Genomic DNA, 19131 nt, shown 5'->3' with positions numbered 1-19131 from the left:
GTGTAGTGTGACCAAGAAACCCGTATGATCTCCGCAACTTCTCCGTTTGCTTCACCTTGACTTGATTAGTGACCGCAACAACTTCGTCAGCCCTGTGCCTTACGCCAGCCTAACATCTTTCATGAGCCAGATATATATTTTTTTACGATCTGAAATAACTTTTGCGAATACTTTTCTTGCCTAATAAGTCTTTCCCGCCTACGTCGTGGCGTTGAGTCGTACCCTACGTGCGCGTACGACAGTCGTTTTCGCGCGTAGCACTCATGAGACGGTGGCTTACTTTCGTGCAGCTTCCGCATTGACAACACGGACCACATCATCGACGTGAACAAGGGCAACATCCCGTTCGAGTACGACCAGGTGAACATCATCTGCCCCGTCTACCGCACGGGAACCCAGGAGGAGGACGTCGAGCAGTACATCATCTACAACGTAAGTGTTCGCCTATACCGCGCCACGTTCTTCTTCTAGGAGATGAGATTGTATAAAAAGTTAGATGTATAACGCACTTGTTGTCAAGCATCTCTCTCTCTGTGTCTGTGCGTGTGTGTGTGTGCGTGTGCGTGCGTGCGTGTGCGTGTGTGCGTGTGCGTGTGTAATGCAGAAAGAGACATATTAATCTAACAGCATGTATTATTGATGGAATGGTATGCGTACAGTCTGCATTATCGAAATCGTCTCACCGCTCGCGAAGCTCGTAACTTTGTGCTCGCTGGCGCTTTGCAGCTGCCACCTGAACTGAGGGTGATTTTTAATGACGTTTTTGGTGTAACTGAAATCTATAGCTACAGGTGAGCAACAAGGCATGGCACTTACTGACTGTGTGAGTGTGAAGGACAGTCTGTCCTTCTGATGAATGAAGTATTTGCATTTCCAGACAGTAACGTTAAGTGAAGTTGCGATATCATTAAATTTGGCAATAGATTTTGATATTCCGCGTGCCGCAAGTTCGTTTGGATAATGCGTGCACGCGCGCGCCTTTCTTCTCACAGAGATTTTATTTTAGTACTCGTTCGGCTATGTTCCAAAGCCTTTCGCATCGGGTTTCCTCTTCTGTCTGTGCATTAATACGTGTCTCGTCTATTTTTTATGTTAAATAATGTCTTTTAACGTGCAGAGTCTGCACATTGGTTTATGAGGGAGGCCGTAGTGTAAAGTTTCGGATTAAGTTGGTCCACATCTGGTACCCCTAAGGATCGAGTTGCACAAAAAGTATGGTACTCGAGTGCCTATTCATTCCGCTCCAACCGGAATGCTGCTGCCGCGTCCCCGAGAAAGACCCTCTACCCCGTGCTCTGGAGTGCAATGCCATATCCACCGATACCTCGTGCGTTCTCCGAGTTGACCATTTTTTTTTCTCCTCGAAATACGTTTGCTACAGGGGAAGTCTTGTGGGCAAAGTGTCTGACCAGAGAAGCGTGTTGTTTCGGTGCTGTTCGCTTTGATGCTCAATAACGCGCAAGCTCTGCCTGCGCGCTCTGGTTGACAAAAAAACAACAACAACAACAACAACTTGACTCCTTTTTTTCTTTCCCTCCGGTTTACAGGTGTCCAAGGAAGAGTACGATTCGTGCCGCATCACGAACCCGACGCCGCGCATCATCGCTGTCTGCGACAAGCCCCACCAGTTAATGTACTTCACGATCACCTTCCGCTCCTTCACGCCCCAGCCGGGGGGGCTCGAGTTCAGACCGGGACAGGACTATTACTTCATCTGTGAGTACACGTATATGCACACGCCCACTACAATATGAACACAATTCCCCCCCCCCCCCCCCCCCCCCATGCTTCGCCCGATGCTGTGTTTGTACCCTTAAAGGAGCAGACCTCCCGCGTCAACCATAACAAAGATGTTTCGACCCTTAAGGGATTGTGCTAGCTCCTATTGGGATGTTGGTTCCCTTAAGCGAGAAACCTTCTCTCCTTGTATTACCTTTCATTCCCTTTTCCCCTTTCCTAGCGCAGGGCAGTCACTCGGTACTTACAGTGGATAACCTTCTTGCTTTTACCTCTCTTCCTGCTTGCTTCCTGGGCCAAGCCGAGTATCTGTGTTTATACTGTTCCCGCGCCGTCCTGCGCCAGTCCTGACGAGGACATTTACACCCTTAATGCCCTTAAAGGAGTAGCCTTCCTGAACCAACGCGAACATCCATGTTGATACCCGTAGAGTAACAGTGTTTCTGTGCCAGGACTGAATAGAATGTCTATACCATTAAAGGAGAAATCTTCCTGCACCACTTTAAGGGAGAAACATCGCAGCATCAGCACGTGTTTATACCGTTAAGGGAGCAATCAACCCTACTACATCCACGTTGTTATTGCGTCAGCCCTAATATCCTTTGAGTGTAGTAGTCGGCTGTCCAAGGCCGCTGCAAAAGGCTTCTGGTGTCATGGGCACTTTCAAGTGCGCCACGTACTTTTGGGTGCAGTTTTGGACCCCGAGCCGTCATAATCACAGTTAATTTAGGCGTTTCGCATCGACACATATATTGAAAGAAATATAAAGATAGTTTCACCAATATCCTAGTTTGGATAGTTCCCGGTACCATACGGAATACACATCTAATCAACTTTGGAAATGCAAAAAGGCCGCACTTAAATTTCACAGCGCAGTAACACATTGCTGCAACATAAGGTGTATCACTATCGACAAGTGATAATTGTGTGCTACGACTTCAGTAATACAATAAATAATCACATAGGATATCATACACCAAAGGTAAACTCTGCGGTACACTCGTTTCGATATCCGTTTTGATTTTCTTTGCTCTCGCGGCCATATCTTAAGTTCAAAATTACATTTTCTTTTCGTGTACAAATCGTTAGTGTTGTAATTTTGTCGTAGGCATGTGTGATTATGAATATATGTAATCAAGAACGCTCTACAATACCTAGGCACTGTAGGTTATGTGGCATGAATAAATTATCACGAATAAATCATTCACCTAATTATTTTCTTAGAATCCCCTCTGGTGCGTATGGCATTAAAGAGGGAAATGGTTATAAAGCAATAGAACGATAAAAGTAACACTCACAGTGAGTTGTGATAATAACATAAACATACTCCTGATTAACCAACGTTAGCTAATGTTGCACGAAAAGTTTGTTGTCTCTGATGACTACCACACTTGGGGGAAGGTGGTTCCATTCGTAGGAAATTCGAGGGATGTAGGAAAAAGACACATTAATTAAATAAAAGATTGCGGCATAGCCCTTGGTTCAGTGGCTTCGGTTCTTTCTATAAAAGTTGTATTAGGGACCTCCTACTATGAACTTAGTGCCCTCGTTAAGCACGCACTAAGAAAAGAAACAAAAAAAAAACCATTGCCCTAACAGGCCAGAGGCATTGCTTCGGCGAGTTCTATAGTTGATGCATTGAGCGTGCCTTGACTCAAACTCTGACCTCACTGCAGCGACCTCGACTGGAAGCGCAGAGGGCCTGCACCAGCGCATCGGTGGACGATGCGCCACCCACAACATGAAGGTCATCTTCAAGGTCTGCTGCGACCCCAGCAAGAGTGAGCAAACCGCTTCTGCTTTGCTTCTCTCTCGCGTAAACTCCCGCACCCCAACGTCTCCTGCCTCACCTGATAATGTGCCACTGCTGTCCCCATTCTTACATTGCTACGGCTGCTTCGTAATCTGCCAGTTTCTTTCTTAGTCTTTTCATTATTATTATTATTATTATTATTATTATTATTATTATTATTATTATTATTATTATTATTATTATTATTTGCGTTAGCTTCTTCATACTACATCCTATCAAGGATGTTGTGTCGCACCAATGCATATGGTATGACGAAGGGTTGCGCAGCGAAGTGCGAGACCGTGCAGAAGCCATGTCTAAGATGCTTGACGTTCCAGGAGAGGGGTGAGGTTAAGATAAGATTGAGCGAACTAAGCCACCACCCCCTTCGATTTTCCTCATTAACTTTGTTCGTGGAATGTCGGTGAGAGCAATGCCTGAGCTAAAATTGAGGAAAGCATACAAAATGGAGGTACAGAAGACGTACTTCAATATGCTTTTCATTATATCCAGACGCAAATTTAGTAAAAAATTTGTAGTACATGTTTAATATCGGGAAATCAAATAGTAATGTTATTAAACTCCTCCCTGCCTTTCAAACGCAGGAAAGAATACGCACAGGCGCGCAAGGGTGTTTGCTTTTCCGACGAAACTTAAGCGGTTGACGTCATTAACTTTTGGCGCAACACTACGATCGCCGCAGGGACGTGTACCCGAAGTACAGGCTACACCCTTACATCCAGTGATACACCGCGCGTAGTGCCAGTTAACTCAAAAGTTTTTTGTTAGAAACAAGCGTCTGACGCATCTGTTCGACCACAAGTCTCGAAAAATAAGACCGCTAAGTGAGCCTGAGCCGCGAATGAATGCAGATATCATCGACGATGATTATCAGCGTAAGCGAATAGCCTATAGTTTGTAGAAAGTTATTCGGTTTATTGAAAGAACGATGCGTTTGAAGGCGGAAGATTGTTGTAGTGAGAATATGCAGGTAGCGTTTGTTCTTTCGTTTGGTGATTTCGCAGAGAAGAGGTCTGTTACCCTGCACGTATTGAGAGTTAGTATAGGTGGATTTACATATAAGTCGATTAGTCATGTGCGCGTTGTCTCCAGCGGTGCGAACGCCTGCGTAGAAGGCGACTGCCGCACTTCTCTTTCGAAACCGCCACAGGAGAGAGCGTGGTGGGGTTGGAGGAGGGCTATTTTTCCCGAGCGCACCACCACAGAATCTAAACGTTGGGCGTGAGCGTCCCAAAGATCCTTTAACAGTCGGTGTTCGGAGACGAACGCGCTCTGTAGCGTGGTTGTGCGAGAGCATCGATCACTTTGCATCGTCGCCTTATTTGTGCGGGTGATGTGGAAGTCCTTAACTACCGAGCACGAAAAACGTACTCGCTTAAGAAAAAAATATCAGTGCCCTTCCACTCTGTGAAGAAGGATGACGAGCGAAGCTGTCTATGTGGGCCCCTTAATGGCGAACTGCACCTCCGCCGCGGCTCGGCCCGGCATTTAACTATCTTCGGGATCGGCCCACGTATGGGGAGTGCTTAACGCCTGCTTCACCTCCGCCGCGGGTCGGCCCACCATTGCACTATCTCCGGGGTCGGCCCACGTATGGGGAGTTTTTTTTTTGTTTACCACACCAATGACACGAAAGTGTCCTTGGAAGGTAGAGGTATACAGCTTCGCTGTAAAAAAAAACAAAAAAGAACACTCTTCTCTTTCCTCCCACGCAGGCACAACGGCATCCCGGCCACGCTCGACGACGACAAGCACGGCGCTGCCGCCGGTCGTGCCGTCCTCGGTTCCCCGCGACGAGCTGCCCTCGGACCGGCGGCGGCCCTGGGCGACCAACGCGACGCGTCCGGCGCTGCCCGCAGGGCCTGCGGCCCGACCGCGGGCGCCGTGGCTGCCGCCCACGGCGGTGCCTGAGGAGTCCCCGCTGCCCCCTCCGCGGCGGTGGCCCGTGTTCCCGCCTCGACCGCCGCCGCACAGGCCCATCAAGACGTACGACGTGCCCGTGGCGGATGGCAAGCAGTCTTCCAAGAAGACCGCCGGTGCGTGCCCTGCTCGCGCCAGTGGCGCAGTTCGTTGACAGAGTCTTAGTAGAGAGATTTAGCTTGTCCGGTATTCGGGCAGACGCAGGCGGACGGGGCGTTGAGGCGGAGGCGTAAGTGTGAGCGCCCTAGAGTCAGAGCATCCTGCATGGTGCAGCCACCTCGTGGCGCAGAGCTCTAACAGACAAAAACAGCTAATCCTGCAGTAACCAAATGTATTCCACTTCGCAGCTGGTGTGAATTTTTGGTAGTGGTGTAATCGTGTTGCTGGCGAAAATTTATGTCCGCAGCTAAGTAAAATACACTTGGTTACTGCAATATTAGCTGTGTTTGTCTGGTCGAGTTCTGCCCCACCGGGTGGCTGCACCATGCAGAACGCTCAAGTTTACGACTGCTCCCCAACGCCCAGTGCGCCTGCGTTCATCCGAATGCCGGACAAGCTAAAACTGTCTTGTTTGTCTACAGACTTCTTGTCATTTTGCTGATTGCCGGGTTACCGGAGGTAAAACATGAGCAGCTGAGTTGGTGGCGCCGTCTGATGGGGCAGACATGGACTACACAAATACAGAGCTGTTATTGCAGTAACCAAGCGTATTGTACTTTAGTGCTATTGTAAATTTTTGGCTGCGGCGGAATTGAGAGCATGTTGCCTGTTTAAATGTTTTTTCGACAAACACTTACTGCACATGAAAGCGTGTCTATAAGGCTTTACAGTTAGGCAAAGTGTCACAAGATGTTGCTACTAGCATTGTTTCTGCTGTGCAACTCTCCAGTAACTTCGCATTATGCAAACACCAATGCATATGGAGGAATACCGGAGACGCTAAAGCTCTGTATCATATTGAGCCAACGCCATATTAAATGTAAATCTGGGAGAGCACAACGGAAAAAACACATAGACAAGAGATGCACTGCTGTTTGCTTAGTGAGTGCTGATGAAACAGGAAGGTAGGTTACATCAGAGCCAGCTATCTCAAGACACAGTTAAGAAGCAGCACACAAAATCTACAGAAAGAAAGAGAGTATGAAGAAGACAAAAAGCAAAGCTAAGCCAAATAAGCATCACTGTATATATGCACGATAATAGAAGTTCATGCCCACATTGAAATAGAAGCACAATTGAAATTGAGTGTATTTTTTTAGGATTTCAAGAATGATATGACATCTGTGCATGCACATAGTGTTTGCAAGAACGTATAAGTCAAATCAAATTAGTTAGGAAGGAAATTCCATAAAGCTTGCCAAAGCACCTTTCTGGTTAGAGGGGCATGATCATTGAGCAAGTATTTTGATTGCAGAAAAATCATGTTACACCTGTTGTTCCGTGTTCCACTGACTGTGTTCATACGTATTTGTGCTCAATATACCCTTTATGCAAGACATCAGTCAATTAGCGCACTTTCACTGTTCTTTGTTGAATTGGTTTTTCACTCTGGGTGAAGTTGGTTTCAGTGAGAAAACAGAACATTCCTAATGCGAAATGCTATGGCACACTAAAAAACCTTCACCCAATAAAACCAATTGAGATAGAGGCGAAATGTAGGAAAAAAGACATGGAAGTCGTTCACACAACAAATCTAGTTTGTTATTCAAAACAGAAGTGCAAAAGGAATAAGAGTAATGAGAATCCTGTAGGAATTAAGGAGCTTGTCTGCACTTGATATAGCCATGACAGAATGGGGTAAGTCAATTCTGCAGAAGCTTGTAAGGTTTAGGGAAGTTTGTACACTTTTTTCACCTTGTGGGCTTTCATAGAACTGATTTGCCACAGTCAGACTTCCTGTGCTTTGAGTTGTTTACTATTTCAACCTCACTGCGCAATCTTTTATCCTCATGGTTAGCTCAGATGGTTCAGCAACCACCCCAGAAAATCATCAGTTCCGTGTTTGATCCCCAGATGAGGACAAATTTTTCTTTAACTACGACGCTTGCTTTCTGATGCATTTGTGTGAATTTCCTTTGTAGCTTAGGGCTAAAGTTGGGTGGATGATACATAGAACGGTTCCTCGAACTTCTCATCAAGCACCATGAAACAGTTTTTGCACTTCCTTGAACAGAGGGCAACAATATCCCTTGCACATGCTTGTGTTGCACCCAGTGGTCATTTTCTTGCTTCTATAGGTTTCATACCAACATCATGTGCGTCTCGTGTTGCACGACAGGTGCTGAATGCCTGTTGAGATAGCAACAGAACGTTTTACCACAGGCTCCAAGGGAAAGTTAAAGATTTATTGCTTTGTTCAGGTCGGCGGAATAAGCTTGATAAATAGAAAAGGTTCACGGTAATGTATGAGAGGTACTGTAGGCCAAAAAAGATATGGAATGTCTCACAGAGTTGAAGGGATACAAGAGAAGAATGTTCACGTATGTTTGATTGATAGATTGTTGCTCTGGAATATCTAGTAGGGGTCTTTTAGGTAGAGCAGAGGAGATGCAAAGTAGAAAAATATGCAGTAACACTGGGTTCGTGGCACATTACATGTTACACGCTTTGGAGAGCTGCGTTGAAGTTGCAGAAAACTGTCCGTTGTTGCAGTGGCTCATGGCTATTGAATTCAAGTGCAACAAGCTCTGAACCTATCAAAGTGGTCATAAATGATGTCTTGAACTTGGATTTCTTCATATTTCGCCAGGATGGATGACTGCAGTCACAGAACTGTTGACTTTCACCTAACCATCTGTGTAGACATGCTGCCAGATTTTGTGCAAGCTGTAAAGAGGTTGCCAGCTTGCTTGCCTCAAAGCTTGCAACAACGCTCCAGCTCTCTTCGTCGTGCCTGAAATAGCCAGTTGTATTTCAGGCCAGTGCAGGCACCACAATGGTGCCGACAGTCCCGTAGCAGGCGTGAATTATATTGACAAGTTTGCCTGATGCCGCGTGACGTTTTTGGCAAATGCTCAGTGTGCCCTGGTTTGTGGCGTGCAAGTAAGATGATGTGAGGGAAGCTGAGTCAGACGCTGAATGTGGGTTCTCAGTGCATCAGAAGTGACATAGACTGCAATAGGATAATCTCTGGCAATGACCACTGTCGTAATTGAAGGCATACTTCTTGGGAAACCAAGGCACATTTTGACTGTTCGGGCTTCTACACTGCAGAATCTGGGAATATTGTATTTCCTAGTACAAGTATTTCCTAGCACAAGTATTTCCTAGTACAAATATGCTGTATTGCATAACGCACAAAAATGGTGCATTATATAATTGCAGCATGGATGGTACTAAAGTGCCCCAAGACTTTCGGTCAAGAAGTCTGAGAAGGTCCACAGTAAGTTAAGTGGTTTGTTACATAAGAGATAAGAGGGCTCCAAGACAAGTCCCTGTTGATGACTCCAGCGCTGCCACGAGATTTGTGACAACAGATCGACCTGATCGGTACCACAGTTGCGTTGCAAAACTAAAAAAAAATGAAGTGTAGGCCTTCATTATCATTGCTTATCATCAACCATTTTCTTTGAACGAAAGCTAAACATTGAAAGACTTTTGGTAGTTGCTGTCTACTTTTTTTGCAATAATTTCAAGCTGGCTTGTTACCAAGGGAAACAATGAGTAGAAATAAAGTCTGCTTTTTGTAGGGCACACAGAGTAGTACTGGAAATGTAGACATGGCAAAACACTGTAGATGTACTTAGCAGACACATCTTAATTGGAGGGAATTACTGCAAATAATCCATCTATTAGAAATTATCAAATAGGTACAGAAGTACACCAATGTGAATTATGTGTTGCTGAAAATAAATTGTCTCAATTTCTGCTGCATTGTATTCGGTGCTCGCATTCTCCTTTCAGAAACAGTTGTTATTACATAAGTGATCTACCTTAAATTCTATTATGAGGGATGACAAAGCTAATTCCCCCTCCCCTCCCCCCTCTGCTTTCCTGCAGAAAACCGAGACAAGCTGCCAAACGAAACGAGAGCCAAGAATGAGGAGCTCGTAAACAGGGCCTCGTCACTGGTCTCAGTACGGTGGGCTGTTCCACTGACCACACTGCTGGCTGTGCACTTCAATGTCATCCTGACAAGAACAAGATGAAACAGTCGCCACCGCGCATCGCTGTTCTGCACCATGTTGTGAATGTTTAGATCAACCCTCTGCTCAGCCACTGCCACTAATGGACAAAACGAGTGAGCTGGCAGACTAGCAGACAACAGCAGTCACCTGGTTACAAGTGGCATGCGCTGCTGAACGCTGCATTGTCCACATTGTGTGCTGTGCACCGAGAAGACTGTTCTGTTTCGAACATTCTTTATTGCGTTAGGCTGAAAACGTCTGCACCCGTGATCGCGCTTTCACGGCGCTGTGGCATTGCAGGCTAGGACTTTCAAGCACTGAAGTACCATCTATGGTCGTCGACATCATCTGGTCAGTCAATGTGTTTTCTTGTGTTTATGGGAACAAGGAGTGGTGGCACGCCTGTGTGGATGCCAGTGTTGTGTGCAGCGTGATGCGCCGAACATTTTCTGACTGGTCCTTGGCAACTTGACAGTGTTGTATCCTGTGCTGGCAGACGGCGACGCCTGTGACCCAAGGACAGTGGTGTTCTCCCTGCGGCGCCCTCTACTTAGTGGCCATTTCATGTCTTGTCTAAGGAGAAAAATTGACTTCTGCTTTGTTTTTATTACTTTCTCTTTTTCTTTGCCCGGTCACGGCCTATGTATCTGGCAGGTCTGTCAGCACTTCATCTCACTCTGCTGATCCTGGGTTGTGACCTACAATGCCTAAACTTGTTCTGTGGGCGATTGCGCTACTGCAGTACTAGTTTTGCCTTGTTGACTTGGGGAGAAGCGAAAGAGGTCTTCAGTGCATGCCCGTCCAAGCCAGCGGATGGCGGCTTCAAAACTGAGATGGCATTTCATTCCTGTGTGGAAAAGCAAACGCAGAGTCGCTAGCGCTGAGCACCGTCTCACTATTTCCAGTGGCAGTTAGCACTTGGTGTCACTTTTTGGTATACATCTGCACATAGTGAAACTCGTGTTAGTGAACTGAGTGAGTGAGAAAGATTATTGCATTCATAATTTGTTTTATACTTCAAGAACGGCGTGAATGCTGAGTGGCAAAGTAAATGGATTTAAGTCCCGAACACTTACTGATGAGGGCATAAAGCTGAGTTAATGACTTTCGGAAGGTGCCAGCTCTAAACTGTATGATGTAAAGTTACAATGCATTTAAGGCGCAAGGTTTGCAGGTTAGGAAAAAGGGTAAATATTTTCTATTTCTATGAATTGAAACACCAAAGTTCCAGGGAGCAGAGTTTTCAGTTTCCAGTGTTCCGCACTACGTGCATCTCTATACCGACCTTCAAGCCCCTGTCACTGCAATTTATCGTTGAACTGGAGTTCTGCATCCACATCACAGCCTCAAAATCAGGCACACGTGCACAGCTGATTTCTTACCTGCTTGGAACTACTTCTGTAGCGTGCATTGTTTGCGTGGCTAGTTCATAGGTAGCCTGAAGACAGAGCTCTACTGATGCGATGCTGCGTGTGCTATGTCATAGAATCTCTATGAAAGTGGACCATTCTTGTGTTAATCTTTGAAGTGCAGTGCCAAAAGTAGTCGTAGTGGACTACTGGTAGCTAGCCAGTAATCGCATTTTACAGAAAGTGCATATTTTTCATGTTTGCAAAGTGCCTTACACGCATTGAAATGGCAGCACCAGTAGCAGCAGAGCTTTTTCACTTAGATGGTCCTACTGGCTTTCATAACAATCTCAATATTTTTTTTTTTCTGGGGAGATGGGGTCTCTGACAGCACCAACAGCTGTGCATTTAGATTTCATCCCAGCTAAATAACTTCTCTGGTTGTAAAGAGTTCAAGGTAGGATCATGCAACCTTTCTGAAGTAGGTTTTTGGAATGATGGCTAATGTATTCATGTTAGACTTGATCAACCTGACTTGCTATCCGATCCTATATTGCACTATAATATTTGATTACAAGTTACGAGATTTTCCGAAAGATGCGCCTGAGGAGTAAGTACTCTCATTTTATTATTTCGTGAACCTAAATCATAAAAATGAAATATTTAGGGATGTAGCAGCTGTCACTTCTTGCCAACCCCTCTCCCTTGAATAGTCCTTTCCTCAGCCTGGAAAACAATACACTTCAGATCAGGAGGCAAGCAAGCCTTATCCATTCCTCATATTTGTGTGCTGTCACTAGCTGCAGTTAATGTGTGTCTATCACATAATATTGCTGGAATGTGGCTTAACTGTGCTTCGTGGACCACCGCCGATTGCTTGGTGAAGTTGTGTAAATGCACCGTGTAGGTTAGGTAGGCAGCCCTTGGCAATCTTTTAAGGTGTTTCCCTGTCTGCAGATACACTGACTGAGAAACTCTGCTCCCTAAACTGTTGGGCCATGTCTTATGTGTCACAATGCATGGTTGATAAAGAAACACTGAAGATAAAGAGAAAGATATTCAGCAAGATTGACCTTATGACAGTTGTTTTCATTTCCAGCACAACATTCACTTGAGTAGCCCTCATTTGAAGTATGTATAATTTCAGTGGTATCTGGCATTGCTTGGAAGCAATAGGCCTGAACATTTATATGCTAATGTTTAGGGTAAGTGAGCTGGAATGTTGCATTACATAAAACTGTGAGGCAAAAATAAGCTTGCACCTAGTCAGCGGCTTTTCGGCATTCATGTATGGCATGTCATGCAACATGGCACACAGCTGTTTGCAGGCATGAAATTTCATTAGACATGGCAGTTCTTATGGGAACGGTGTATTTGCTCTTTACCAAACTACTTACATTACGTATTATTCTAAAGAACCAATGGAAATGGGTGAAAGCTCTTGGCACACTACATATTTCACACAATGGCATATTTCACACCTGCCATTGATTAGTACTGCTTACAGTTGCAAATTAACGTTCAAGGTAACCGCTGCTGCATCTGCACTTGCAGTGATGCTGGCAGTTATATTTTAGCAAGTGTGCAACATAGCCAAATGCTATCATACTCTTGGTTACAAGAAGCTCTTTCAGAATTGGTGTTTGAAATATTTGGGTTAGTCTGCTGTGTGCAAAGCATCTCTTTTCACAGAGATGAGACTATGTAACCATGATAGTATGACTTTTGTGCAAGTTTGTGATTGCACATAACAGTCTGCTCCACCGTGACTTATATATTTAGGAAGGAACACCAGCACATGCCAGCTCAGTCTGATTTAATAGCAGTAATGAAGTCCTGACTAAACTGGTGGTTTTTGATGCCATTAATACGACACCGTTTTTTTTTTACTAAAAGCCAAATACGTTTGCAGCCATCTTTTTCTGGAGTTTCGTTTCTCAGTAAGATGAACTTGAATGGGGAAAAGCTAGTATGGCAATTTTGCCCCAAGATCCTTGTGCGATGTTAATATATTCATTTTGAAACTGTCCCGTGTTCCTTGCGCCTTGGGAACACCTGTGCCAGCGTGCTTTTGAGTGTATTGTGTGTGCAGAGAGAAGTGAATGTGTATACGTGTATGACTGAGTGGCAGCTTCCTTCAGATCTCGATGTGGCATGCTTCACTGTGGCCACTTGTGCTAAAGCCATATTGCTAGTTCTTTTAGGGTCTTGCGAAGGTCCTGGTATTTCCCTTTAGAGAAACAGGTATGCACAAACATACTAGCAGTCTCTTAAATGGAATGATTTTCCAGAATCAAGATGTCTGTCTGTAGGAAGAGACGTGATGAATAACGAAAAGGTCAGAATTTGCATTCTGCATTGGTAGTATAGTTAATAATAATGGCTGTATTTCTTTCTTTGCGCATAGTTGCTACTGACGAAAGCATGCGTCAGGCTTTCATCTCTATATGGGGCTCAATAGCTTGGCACTTTTCCTGTGTCATTCATATAAAGATTCACTGAACCTTGAACATCTAACTGCGCAAGTGAAGCAGTCATGCCGTGCATGTTGCTGCTTTTTAAAGCTGCTGTTGTGAGCTTTGTCGCAGCTTCCAAATGTTTAGCCTCTTCTGCTTATGTATGCTTTGCTGAGCGCTACACAGCAAGTACAAATGCCCCACAGTGAAGCATGCCATACTCGTTCTATCAGCATCAGCAAATGAGGGGTGAGAAAGTTGAGCTTTGTTGATGGTGCGTTTGTGTCAGCACGAGTGTTGGTTATATAATTGTATAAAAACAGCAGAGTATGACACTAGCATATGACATTGTCGGCGATATGCTCCATCTGAAGGTGTATCTAGGAATACGTTTTTTAATTTAATATATCTTCTCTTTTTTTTCACCTTGCGCATGTTCCCTTGCAGAAGATATGGTTCGTTCTGCTGGACTTTTTTTTTTTTTTTGTCCTGCCAACCTTTCATTTCCTTACTTGTAGTCAAGGTTGTTATTTTTGCATTCAAGACCGAGTCGTCTGAGCCAAATGAATTGATGAAGCAGTCATATGTTTAGATACTGTTCAAATAATTCCCTGTGGTTTAAACGTGACCGCGCTGTGTGAACTGTAGATTTTGGGACCAGATTCGTCAACGTTGCATGCACCATTTGTGTTCTGCCACTGTGTTGGGCAGAAACTTCTATGTACATGGGTTTGCCTGGAATTTAGACAGTGCATTGACAATTATTATCACGAGTACACTGAATTTATAGTATTTGTTTTTTTGTCTGAGTACTGGTGGACGACCGTTTTACATGGTAGTCAAATTGACAGCTATCCGGAAAGCTTTGAAGAATGAGCATATTGTTCTGGCGAAGCATCTTACTTCTGTCTCATCAAAATATTCAGTGGTTTAGATACTTAATTTTTCACCTAGGTTTCACAGCGTGTTGCCACTGCTGGACTAGCCTAATTGCGGCTATTTTATGGTACTTGATTTCTTATGCCATTATTGGAAGAGTCATTGGAAATAACTAGTTATAATTAGCTGTAAAGCCAGGCACCTGTTGCGAGCAAGAGCATGCAGCTAGAAGGCATCTTTATCTAAATCTGCCGGAATTGTTTCGTCTAAAGCCTGCTGGCATTGTTCTCAGTAAGGCTCGAAGTCCTTCCTCTAGTAATATCATTGCGGTTCATTAAGTCTTAAAATTATGGCTTCGTTCAACTTTGAAGAGCATTCTACCAACATTTATACTACGTTCTAGTGACTTGAACATCCCGGCTCTATTTATTTCTCTTGGCTGTTACCTGCGGTGCATTCTTATTTATGCAGTTTGAACAAGGGCCTTACCTGCAGCAGATACTCTCATTCGCGGATCTGAGAGCTGCGATTTCTTTGTTAGTACTTGGTATTTCGACGCGTGGAAAAAAAGAAAATGCGAAACGTCGGACAGTTTCTTTACGCTTCATCCTTGATCACTTTCTGTTGTGGCACAGTAAAATAACGAGAAAAAAAACCCCTTTACAATTGAAAATTAGCCAACAGGAACAGCCCCGACTGCACTTAAACTTTTGGTTCCGACGCCAGACCGCCTAGGCCACCCACTGGGTGTCCGGTAACATCAACAGCGGGTGGCATTACTGGCGGGGCAGCGAAGCAGTGCCGTGCGCTTAAGGACACAGTGACTGTGACGTCATCGTGGCCGCCATATTGGTGTACCACGGTCAAAGCGAAAGGTTGCGAGCGAGCTTTTGTTTATCACGCAACAGCGTCACGTGGTTCTGTGACGACACGTTACGTCATCTGCGTCCGGCGTGGCACGACGTGCCCGATTAACCGCGCACTGTAACCACGGCACATTATACGGCATGGCCGGCGGATCGAAAGAGCGGGAGCGGTCTGCTGCGTATTTTAGTTACTCGGTCTCTCTCACTTCCCGACAACTGTACAGAAATGGCAGAGAATGTGTACAGCAGGTGCGTTGGTCACGTGAGCTTTAAACCCGCTGCACGCATGAAGGCGGGTGAAGAAAGTTTTTTTTTTTTTTTGGGTGCCGTGCACGGAAAGAGAGATTGTGACACGCGTTTATGGACGCACTGCACGTTGCTTGGTTTTGACGTGTCTCAAGAATGGCTGCGCTCCAGTCTGCGTGGTCCCCCCCCCTTTTTTTTAATTGCAAATTCCTCGTGTGATATCGTTTTTTTCTTTTGTTTGTTTGTATAAGCACAAACTAATAAGGAAGATGTTAATAAAGCTTTTTTTCCTGGTGAACTGGCTTCGGCTTTTTTGTTGACGGGCTAGCCGTGTGCGAGCAGTGCAAGCCTGACACATCTGTGTCGCCTTGCCCCGCTAAATTGTCACACACTGTGTCTTGCAGCGGCTGGCTCGCATTGGCTTTACGACCCAAGTATAGTTCCTTTCCCTACCTATTCCTCGAAAGCGTGTGTGTGTGTGTGTATATATATATATATATATATATATATATATATATATATATATATATATATATGCCTCGTCATAATGTAGGTAAAGGGAGGAGTCATAATTACTTCGTTATATCTGTTGCTGCATGTACTACCGCGCTCAGTGGGAGCTACAACGTGGCAAAGCAACCTGGAAGAGCGATTTGCCACGCGACAGCGCGTTACAGCTCATACTGAGCACCATAGGAGTGCACTGTGAATCCCTATGGGGATTTCAAGGAGAATTTGACTTCTTACATGATGTCCCACATTTCGTTATAACGAGGCTTGGCAGTAGATGTTTGACGAGCCTAGTTTCTGAGCGCGAAGAGTGCTGGTACGAATCTCGGGGAACAAAGCAAAGAATGAATGTCCCAAGTTCCATTCCTGAGCAGGTACGTGACATTTTTCGAGTTAAATTTGAAAGCTCGCTGTTGGTTTGTCAATCGCCTGGATGTTCTGAGCACCTTCCCTGAAGTGTCTTCGTTTCTCAGGGTGCAGTGACAGGAGGGTAAGTAACCGCTGTGGACCCTATGACGCAGCTGGCTGGTGTGGACAGAATGAATGCGTCCAGGAACAACCCTAAGGTTTGAGTGGTGGCGCACATATACATTAAAAACAAAAGAACAAGGTAAAACAAAGAAACAAAACTCTCGGGGAATATAAGTAACAAAAAAAACACAATGAATAGAAACAATCATGAAAAGAAGGGCGTACATACTAGAGCTGTGCACGGGCCGCAATTCTGAGCCCGCGCCTGGCCCGGGCCCTACACTATCACAGGCGGCCCGGTCCGGCCCGACGCTAAAGAAACCTGAGTTCGCCCGGCCCGGCTCGGCCTTAGGCCGGGTTAAGGCCTGGCCCGGGCCACGCCCGACCTGCAATAAGGCGACGCCGACACAAAAAGAAAGAATATCAGGAAAATCAGTTTATTTAAATGACCTTATAATGTTGAACTCTTGCATTCCATATGACAAATGATGATGACTATTTGATGAATGATGATGAATTTTTGATGAATAAATACATTGCACTTCCTGCTGTACCTACATGCGAGACGACAAGCATACTTTCGCATAAGGTACGCAGTCCGAGACATAGAAAGCCTGGCCCGGGCCCGGCCCGAGCCCGAGTAAGAGAATCTCCAAATGGCCAGAGCCTGGCTCGCGGGCCAGGCTGGGTCCAGGTTTTCGGGCCGGCCCGAGCCCGTGCACAGCTCTAGTACATGCAACAAAACGCAGTGTAAATACGGAAGAAAGAAGAGGAGAAAGCCACTTGAACAATGTGTGAAACTACGAAGCGACAACGCAAAGCTTGGAAAAGAGTGATGACGGTGAGTTATGACGGTGAGTTATGAAAAAATATTCAGATCATAAAAGTAAGCGTCACAAAGATGCGGTATTATGTGGATGGTTGAGTGTTGGTGATGACAAGCGGAACGTGAAAATGTCTACGTTCTTTCGTGATCTTGCGGGTAATAATCGAGCAATCAATTATTGAAGCAATCAAACCAATTCTCATTATAGTGCTCATCAGGAACAGCTGCGGAGCTTTCTTAACAGTGCACTAATAATAATAATAATAATAATAATAATAATAATAATAATAATACTAATAAGGAGCGCGAACCAATCGCGCCAGAGTGAGAACTCTCCCCAGCGTGAAATTCGCTGTATTTGGTAAGACCACAGACCAAGAGGCCGCCAAACGGACACCTCCGTTGCAAATAAGCAAACTATCTTTCTCTTTCTTATTTGCTTTTTTTCTCATATTTATTTTTTAAAATAAAATTTAGGCCTCCCCACGACCCCACTTTCGTATAAAGCCCAGACCACACGTGCGCTTGCGCAGATTTATATAATGCAAGAAAGTGCTTAATATTTCCTTTTTGTGTTGATCGATCAGCTCTAAAAATATAACAATTACGCTTGTAGGTACCGAAGCATCTATGAGTGAGCCCAGTGAACGCGTGATGTCGCGCGCTTGGAAGCGCGTCTCTGTGGATGCAAACCACCATTCATTCCTCGCGAGGCGCGGAAGGCGCAAGGCGCCTAGACGCGAACTGTCGCGCGTCCGCAAGTGTACGTGTGGCCCTGGCTTAACTCAGTTCGCGCGCAAAATTCAAGTCCTCGTGACGTCACAATCTCGGGCTTTTTGATTGGGCGCTCCGATTGGTCGAGCGCTTGATCGCGCGCCACCATCCCCTGGCGGCGACAGCGGAACCTGCGCCGTGCTGCTTCCGAGTTGGGCGGCATTCGGCTTCGGAGCTCGAGGCGGGCGGTGCGGCTGTCGTTTGGCTGCTGGGAGTTGCGCGTGCCTTTCAGGTTTTCCCATCTTCTCGCTTCCTAGCGGCGGCGAGGTGTACCTTGTCACTCTGCTTCGCATGTCCAGCGTCACCGCAGTGGCTCTGCCGTGTTGCCTTCTTCACGGATCACAGTGTTTGAGGAGAAGTTCCCCAGTTAAGAAGCAGGAATTTGCATAAAGCCGATCAAACTTCGTATGTGCCCATGTGTGTGCTCGCGTCGACGTCGTGTCTACTTCCGCAACTCCGTTTGTGTTTCCTGCAACGAGTGGACCTAAGGTCCCCCTGGCGACGATCCCAGACTTTCTCGGTTTCGGCACAATTGGCGACATCACGACCGATCGTTTGCTCGGATAATCGCCGGCTAAGCTCGGACGCCGCACGACCGCGAGCAGCGAGAAATTTGCACCGCGCATGCGCGGCCCAGACCTATGAGTTCGCACCTGCCGATCCGTTTCTTTAGCCGTTGGTCGTGAGCCTCGTTTGCAGTTTCTGCAGCGTAGCGCCGGGCCAGCGCGATAGCGCTGATAACGCAGCTGCATCCGTAGTCGGCGCGCGCTAGGCACGACCTCTGGACGCAGGCGAATGTAGATTTTCTGTCAGCGCCGTCACTCCCTGGCGATCGTTCTGCCACAGAACCTACGAATGACACTCCGACTCGTCGATAATGAAACGCATCCAGAGACGCGGACTGGATATCAGCGGCGGCATGCTGCGCCTAATGCGGGATCCAATTTTTCTTTCCCTCCGATGCTGCTAGAAAAAGCACGGGGACGCATGGGGTCGCAGTTGCCATGTTCCACTTACGTTTGTGCGCACCTGCGCGTTGGCGACGTGATGAAAATTCTCCCTTCCAGGTACAGGACCACACGAGAGCGAAGAAAGCTATGAGCGCCATAGTTCATTCAAGTGCGGCGATTATGGAAATGCAAGTAACAAGATCTACA

The 19131-nt window shown here is 45.8% G+C and overlaps 1 protein-coding gene across 1 annotated transcript in view; it reads left to right on the top strand.

The window, feature by feature from the left end:
• Ephrin (ephrin) overlaps nt 1-15691 on the top strand; it is a 299104-nt gene extending 283413 nt beyond the window's left edge. The window contains exons 2-6 of the mRNA XM_075672348.1: nt 291-432; nt 1548-1716; nt 3414-3518; nt 5266-5586; nt 9470-15691. Of these exons, the coding sequence (XP_075528463.1) occupies nt 291-432; nt 1548-1716; nt 3414-3518; nt 5266-5586; nt 9470-9618 (886 nt within the window). The 3' untranslated portion in view covers nt 9619-15691. The remainder of the gene's footprint in view (nt 1-290; nt 433-1547; nt 1717-3413; nt 3519-5265; nt 5587-9469) is intronic.
• Nucleotides 15692-19131: the final 3440 nt, after the last annotated feature.

The sequence above is a fragment of the Dermacentor variabilis genome, chromosome 10 (assembly GCF_050947875.1).
Source record: "Dermacentor variabilis isolate Ectoservices chromosome 10, ASM5094787v1, whole genome shotgun sequence".
NCBI lineage: Eukaryota > Metazoa > Arthropoda > Arachnida > Ixodida > Ixodidae > Dermacentor > Dermacentor variabilis.
Note: the sequence above shows the minus strand (reverse complement) of the source record. Positions and strands in the feature narration are given on the sequence as shown.